The 8,087-nt window shown below is 42.3% G+C and overlaps 1 protein-coding gene across 1 annotated transcript in view; it reads left to right on the top strand.

Moving 5' to 3' along the window:
• Positions 1 to 5,859, top strand: part of LOC143301607 (uncharacterized) — a 7,102-nt gene extending 1,243 nt beyond the window's left edge. Inside the window, exons 2-4 of the mRNA XM_076616003.1 lie at positions 1 to 97; positions 1,486 to 1,641; positions 5,537 to 5,859. The exon at positions 1 to 97 is cut by the window's left edge and continues 640 nt beyond it. Of these exons, the coding sequence (XP_076472118.1) occupies positions 1 to 97; positions 1,486 to 1,641; positions 5,537 to 5,790 (507 nt within the window). The 3' untranslated portion in view covers positions 5,791 to 5,859. The remainder of the gene's footprint in view (positions 98 to 1,485; positions 1,642 to 5,536) is intronic.
• The last annotated feature ends 2,228 nt before the right edge of the window (positions 5,860 to 8,087 follow it).

Here is an 8,087-nt window from a genome sequence, read left to right as displayed (position 1 = left end):
TCACTCAATGTGACGTGTCGCGGCCATTCCCAGGATATGACGTCAGGAGGCCACATTCTTCGGGGGAGCCGGTATTACCATTCGCAAACAGATGGAGGTATGTTGTGTGTGTGTGTGTGTGTGTGTGTGTGTGTGTGTGTGTGTGTGTGTGTGTGTGTGTGTGTGAAACAGTAGTAGGAGTGATGAGGTGGTGGTAGCAGTTGCAGTGCTACTACGAGTCGTACTTTCATTTCACGTCTTTCACGTCTCTAGCCCCTGGCGCGAAATGGAAAACAACAACATGGAATAGAATGATAGAAAGAGAGAGAAATCGCGTGTCAGTGTACGTTATGACCTTGTATAAGTGCGCCCTTGAGATCACCCGCATATTCCTTCGTACTTCTGTGAGTGAGTGAGTGAGTCTCTCTCTCTCCCTCTCTCTCTCTCTCTCTCTCTCTCTGTGTGTGTGTGTGTGTGTGTGTGTGTGTGTGTGTGTGTGTGTGTGTCGAATGAAATTGAGATAAACCAGTATAATATTCTGGAATGCGTTTAAGGCAGGTGTGTTCTTAATGCTCTCTCTCTCTCTCTCTCTCTCTCTCTCTCTCTCTCTATATATATATATATATATACAGTATATATATGTATATATATCTTCCCCTCTCTTTTGTATTATCAAGATAATAAATATGTGAACAAACCACGGTTTTACCGCTGTGATCACGAAAAGCCACTTGCAACAACAGCAGCAGCAACAACAACAATAATGATAACAATGACGGGCGCAGCAGCCAAGTGGTTAAAACGTCAGACTTTCAACTGAATCGATCTGAGGGTTCGAATCGGGTGGGGAGTTCTATCTCCCAAGTCAACAGATGTGCAGTCAATAGATGTGCTTGTACCTGAGCCTACGGACGTATGAACCCCCTTCGTGTGAATACGCATGAAGAAGATCTAATACGCACGTTAAAGATCTCGCAATCCATGTCAGCGTTCGGTGCGTCATGGAAACAAGAAGTGGAACATGCCCGGCATGCATCCCTCCCAACCCCGAAAACGAAGTATGACTGCCTACATGGCAGGGATAAAACGGTCATACACGTAAAAGCCCAGTCGTGCATACAAGTGTACGTGGGAGTCGCAGCTCGCGAACAACAACGAAAAAAGAAAAGAAAAGAAAACAAACAAACAAACAAAACAACAACAACAAAACAAAACAAACAAGAAAAAAACAAAAGCACCAAAATTTTCATCACCAAAGCAGCATGTTCATGTGTTCCCTGGTTTTGTTGTTGCTGGATATTAACTCTCTCTCTCTCTCAGTCTCTCTCCACACACACACATACGCACGCACACACACACACACACACACATATGTATATATATATATATATATGTGTGTGTGTGTGTGTGTGTGTGTGTGTGTGTGTGTGTGTGTGTGTGTCCGTGTCTGTGTCTGTGTGTGTCTGAAATGAATCGTTACTATAGTTCTTCAACTATTTGTTTCAGATTCGTCGCCGCCCGAGTCTCCGAGGTCCGCGTGGCTGAGCAAGGCGTGCAGCAGCGACACTGAATGCAGCCAAACCGATGCCGAGTGTTTCGCCAACAAGTGTGTCTGCACCCCAGGGTACTACTTCTCCGTCGGCCAAGACTCTTGTCAAGCCAGTGAGTTTACTTGCCACCACATCTCTAGATCCTGGGTTCTGGGTTCGAATCTCGGTGCACCTGGTGGGTAAAGGGTGGAGATTTTTCCGATCTCCCAGGTCAAAATAATTATGTGCAGACCTGCTAGGTGCCTGAACCCCCTTCGTGTGTATGCGCACGCAGAAGATCAAATACGCACGTTAAAGATCCTGTAATCCATGTCAGCGTTCGGTGGGTTATGGAAACAAGAATATACCCAGCATGCACACCCCCGAAAACGGAGTATGGCTGCCTACATGGCGGGGTAAATAAATAAAAAACGGTCATACACATAAAATGTTACACGTCTGTTTGAGTGTGTATGTGTGTGCGTCTGAAACCTGATTGAATGACACAGGAAACGAATGATGAGCGCCCAGTGGCAGCCGTCAGTCGGCTCTACCCAGGTAGGCAGCCTGTGGTGCAAATGTCCCCGTGTATGTAAAACGCTTAGAGCTTGGTCTCTGACCGAGGATAGGCGCTATATAAGTATCCACATCAATCAATCAATCAATCTTTAGACTTCCCTGTCTGTCTGTCTGTTCGCTAGTCAGTTTTGTCACGAATCTCGATCCTGTGTGGTTCAGTGCATGCAGTGTAACTTGACGTGTACGTGGAGTGCATTTGCACTGAAGTGTTCACTGCTAACACTGTCCCGTTTCGATGCCAGATGTTTGACGATTTTATTCACATAAAAAAGTGAATCTGTTTCTCTCTCTCATTCACTCCTTTGGTCATGATTAATACAACCAATAGCAGCTGCTATAAAAGTATAACTCTCTCATTCACTCCTTTGGTCATGATTAATACAACCAATAGCAGCTGCTATAAAAGTATAACTCTCTCATTCACTCCTTTGGTCATGATTAATACAACCAATAGCAGCTGCTATAAAAGTATAATTTGAGCTGACTACTGAAACTGAGCATTTGTTCTCGAGATCCCACCTCGCTCCTTCTCTCTTTCACGAAACAAACACGCACGCACACACAAATATACGCACAGACACGCACACCGTGCAGACACAGAGAAACACACACACACACACACACCAGGCTGTCAGGTATATATAGACAGACAGGCAGAAAGACACACAGTGACACACACACACTCTCTCTCTTACCTGCAGCTTGATAGTTTGTACGTTCGTTCGTTCGTTAATCCGGTTTCAGTATCGTAGCTTGACCAAGGCGACCCGACAAATAAATAACACGCGCGCGCGCGCGCGGTCTAACGGGAAAACGAGGAACATAAAAAAAAAAATAATAAAAGATAAATGAAAGGCCTACACGGCAACTCCAGAACTGGTCAAAAATCCAGACACGGTTACTAAGGGTCAGCAAATAATTTCAACAAGTTCATACTTTTTTCAAGAAAAGTACATTGTTTGTGTCATAGTATAAGTACTATGAAACACTTTCTAAAGCACACTTTAATTAAGTGTTGCCTGTGGGTCAACGTTGCCGCTATTCCTGAAAACAGTCCTTCCTTCAGGATAACCAGCATTTTATCGCTGAACAGAAAAAAATACGCGAAAAGCTTTGTTCAAAAACATTTCTATCCATTACGATTATGGGATCGAGCTTTCTCATGTTGTATGCAAATGAAGAGGTCATAACTGTCACATGACTGGCGGCCATGATGGAAGAGACAGACGCAAACATAATTTTTGCTTGTGGCTTGTTTTCCAATGTTTGTGATGACTTTGACAGAGAATAAAAATTACATGAAGCTAACTTGTGTAGAAATAGAGTTCGTCGACGGGTGCTAGCTCTAAATATTAAGGAAAGAACACCAACTTACTGTATAACTTTATAAAGGCTGGTGTGGGACACTGAAACACAAAAGCGACCTTCCACCAAGTGTCGAGACACAACAGGCTCGTCATGTAGGTCTGGGAGCGAATTTGGTATGTTTTTTTTCTGGTCTATGGAGTATTACATAATCTTATCGCAACTCACACGACTTGCCTTTGAAAGAAAAAAAAAGTCACAAAACATATTCACCCCAGTGTTCATTCAACAAAATGTATGAACCAGCGCACACAATTGTCATTTTACGCAACAGAAATGGCAACCAGTGTGGAAAATGAACAAAAATCTATTTAGAGATTAAGCTTATATGAAAAAAAAAAAAGTATTGTCATGTTCATTTGAGAAATAAATGGAAAGAACCACGTACGTACACTACTGGCAATGAACGTTCCAGAATGAAAGGGGTAAAAAAAAAAAAAAAAAGCAACTTCAATTTGGGAACAAATGTAAAATCTAATCTTCATCCACAGTACGTTCGTGAGATGTTAAATCTTGGTCAGTCGCGCACGCGGCCTTCATTTCTTATTTGGACGTCGGTAATTTTTTTTTTTAAATTGCAGATTATCTAATTACACGAGACATGTTTGCCTATACCACTGAAGTAACAACGAAGCTATCTGGTGTGCAACATTTTGCCATAGCTGTGGTAGGGGTTTGGCCGGGAGAGGTATGGGGGTGAGGAGGGGATGGCTGAGCGATCAGATCTATTTCAGTACCGTGGGCGTTCCATGTTCTCTTCCAATTAATATGGCGAAAGCGCGTTGATCTGCTCGTGCATTTCATTTGCAATTCATGAAACATCATAAAGATATAAAGATAAAAATCCATGGCGCTTTGCAGCGTTATTTCCTCTTTCAGTTGCCTCCCTCGTCTCTTCACGCCTCGTCTCCCATTCCCGTAAGCAGTCCAAATTATTAATTTTTGGTTAAAAAAAATCCGCAAACATACCATTATATGCACTGTAAACTCGACTGTCTTGAAAGCGCCCACCTCATTTCAGTTTGCACACATTTCGCCCTGAAGTCAGCGATGGGCGTTAACTATATAGCCTAGGTACTTTGCCCTTACTTTACACATCGACATTTCACGCAGGTGTTGTATTCTTTATCTTTATATCTCTGTAGTGTAAAGCAACGCGACCACAAATAGCAAACTGAATTATCATTTGTTGGTACTACTTTTTTTTCTTCTTCAAAGTTGGGGATGGGTGTTTCCGCGGTATTTTTCCCCGATGCACTGTTATAAACCGAAAATGGCCGGGTGTTGGGCGTTTACTGGACACTGGCCAAACGTTTGCAAGATGGTTTACAGTATTCCTTTTTCGTACCCTTCCCCCCCAGTTGATTGGTCAGCTGCATGCATGGTTTGTTGATGGGTGTCTGGCTGCTGACTAAAAAAGACGAGGCTGGCTCCTATATTCAGGTTGTTCGAATGAATGTTGTGTGTGTGTGTGTGTGTGTGTGTGTGTGACGTTTCTTTATAATGCAGACTTTAAATGGGGTCTCTACACATGCAACAACTTAAATGACTTTCGTGAGGATGATCATGAGGCCAACAAAAAAATCATTAACAACAATTATGACAATAATAATAGTAATAACAATAATGATAATAATACACTAATAATGCCAACAATAACGAGAATGATAAAAATCCCCTGTGTCTGTTCCTCCGTTTCTCTTTGCCATTTTCCTTTTAGTATTCTCTCAATCCGCTCTCCCTCCATTATTAGAATAATAATGTAATAAAGTGCATAATCAAAATAAGCAAATAAATAAACACGTTATATGAATAAAATAGATAAGAAAACAAATGAATAAATGAAAAAAGGAAGTTAGGAAGGAATTCTGTTAAAAGGTGACCCGAAGTACACACACACACACATGTGTGTATATATATATATATATATATATATATATATATATATATATATATATATATATATATATGGTAACGTATAAAAATAAGTAAGTAAGCAAGTAAGTATATAAGCAAGCTTAAGTACCTAAATAAATTACCAGCAAAAACAAACAAATAAAAAAACCAAATTCTGCTCCGAACAGGTTGCTCAGATCTGCAGCAGGATTTCGTGATGTACCCCAGGTGGTACGTGTCTTTCAACAACATGGACGACGCCATCATGACCTTCACCCAGTGCCGCACGTGGTGTACGTCATTGGCGAATTGCGTCACCTTGGAGTACAACTTCGACATCTCCAAGTGCTACGTGGCCTCGGTGACTGCCCAAGACAGCTGGTCGGACTGGAAGCAGTCCATTTACTCCAACCTGAGCTACTGGCAGAGGACGTGCGCATAATACAATGCACGTTGTGTTGGTTAACAGTTCTTGTTGTGCGATCTTGTTCAGATAGGCCTAGAGCCGTCAGTTTCAATTACCCCCCCCCCCCCCCGCCCCCCCCCCCTCCCGACCCCTACACACACACACAGTAACACACACACGCACCCGCACGCACACACACACAGACGCGCGCGCGCGCGCGCACACACACACACACACACACACACACACGCACGCACACACATATACACACATGCACACAAAATCAGGACTTTGGAACTGTTTCATTACAATTAGTGGTTAAAAAGCAACGTATTTTCCTGAAGTCTCCAGCACACACACACACAAACACACACACAAATCAGAATGACTTTGGATTTTCATTGTGATTAGCGATTAAAAAGCAATACATGGAAGTCTCCCTATGTAAAACGCAACAAGCATAGAACAAATCCTAAGTATGAAGTATCTGAGACCTTCGAAAAGCCCAGGGGCTCACGATGAATGGTTTCATTAAGAACTTACATATACGGTACTGATCTCCATGAGTACAAACTGCATTAAAAATGGGTACAACCTTTATGAGAAATTACAACCCACTTTTTTTTTTCAACACCAGTGTGTGTCCTCCCCCCCCCCCCACCCTCTCCCCCCTTCCTCCCCTTATTCCCAAGACCAGTGTGTGTGTCCTGTAGCAGTTTTGGGCACACCTTGATGAGGCAAGGTGTATTGTTTTGAGCACACGCTTAGTGTTGTGTGTGTGTGTGAAGGAGTATTGTTTTGAGCATTCCTTGTGTTACATGTGTCAAAAAGAACTTTTTCTTCAATAAGGACTGGTATTTTTCAGCTGTCCTGGTGTTACCAGTGTCAAAGAGTACTTTTTTTTTTCATTTTTTTTTCAGCACACCTTGGGTAGCATTAACCAAGAAGTAGGCTACTCTTTTGAGCCCGACTTCAGTTACATGAATCAAGGCATACTGTCCTGAACAGTGTTGCGCATGTCAAGTAGTAATATATTTTGAGCACTCTTGTGTATTAACGGTGTCAGTTTTGTTTTTGCTCTCCTGTCATTACCGGTGTCCGAAACATGTTGCTGCCTGTGTTAAGGAGTATTGTTTTGTGTATTCTTATTGTAAAATGTTTCTTTACAGTGTCAAAGAGCACTACTGGGGGGAAAGGAGTAAAATGCCTTTGAGTACTTACAGTGTTACTGGTATTGAGTATTATTTTCAACACTTCTGGTGTTACCAGTGTGAAGTAGTATTGTTTTGAGCACTCCTTCTGTTGCCAGTGATGTGGTGTCGTACCGTTTTGAGCACGAAAATGTAGCATTATCAAAGAAGACAGTTTTGAGCACTCTTAAAGTTGTGTGGATCAAGGAGTGCTGATCTGAGCCCACCTTTTGTTGCATGAACCATTGTTCTGAGCACACCAAATTGGCGAATGTTGCATGAGCCAATGAGTTTTGTCCTGAGCAGACATAGTTTTGCATGAACCAAGGAGTATTGTTCTGAGCAGACTGACTGTTGCATCAGCCATGGAGTATTGTTGAGCACATGTAATGTTGGATGAGCCAAGGATTATTGTTCTGAGTAGACTGTTTCACGAGCAAAGGAGTATTGTTCTGAGCAAACAGTGCTGCTTCAGCCAAGGAATATTGTTCCAAGCAGACTGTTCCATGTGCAGAGTATTGTTCTGAGCAAACAGTGTTGCTTGAGCCAAGGAATATTGTTCTGAGCAGACTGTTTTATGAGCAAAGGAGTATTGTTCTGAGCAAACAGTGTTGCTTGAGCCAAGGAATACTGTTCTGAGCAGACTGTTTCATGAGCCAGGAAGTATTGTTCCAAGCATATGTTTTGTTGCTTGAGTTAACAAGTATTATTCTGAACACATGTAATATTGCATGAGCCAAGGATTATTGTTCTGAGCACACTGAATATTGCACAAGTCAGGTGAATTGTTTCGACAAGTGGAGTGATGGTCTAAAGGTAACGCGTCTGCCTAGGAAGCAAGAGAATCTGAGCACGCTGGTTCAAATCATGGGTCAGCCGCCGAAATTTCTCCCCCTTCACTAGACCTTGAGTGGTGGTCTGGACGCTAGTCATTCAGATGAGACTATAAACCGAGGTCCTGTGTGCAGCATGCACTTAGCGCATGTAAAAGAACCCACAGCAACAGAAGGGTTGCTCCTGGCAAAATTATGTTGAAAAATCCACTTCGATAGGAAAAACAAAAAACAAACAAACAAAAAATGCACACAGGAAAAAATACAAAAAAAAAAAAAAAGGGTGGCACTGTAGTGCAGTGCCATGCTC

Source organism: Babylonia areolata, chromosome 27 (assembly GCF_041734735.1).
Source record: "Babylonia areolata isolate BAREFJ2019XMU chromosome 27, ASM4173473v1, whole genome shotgun sequence".
NCBI lineage: Eukaryota > Metazoa > Mollusca > Gastropoda > Neogastropoda > Buccinidae > Babylonia > Babylonia areolata.
Note: the sequence above shows the minus strand (reverse complement) of the source record. Positions and strands in the feature narration are given on the sequence as shown.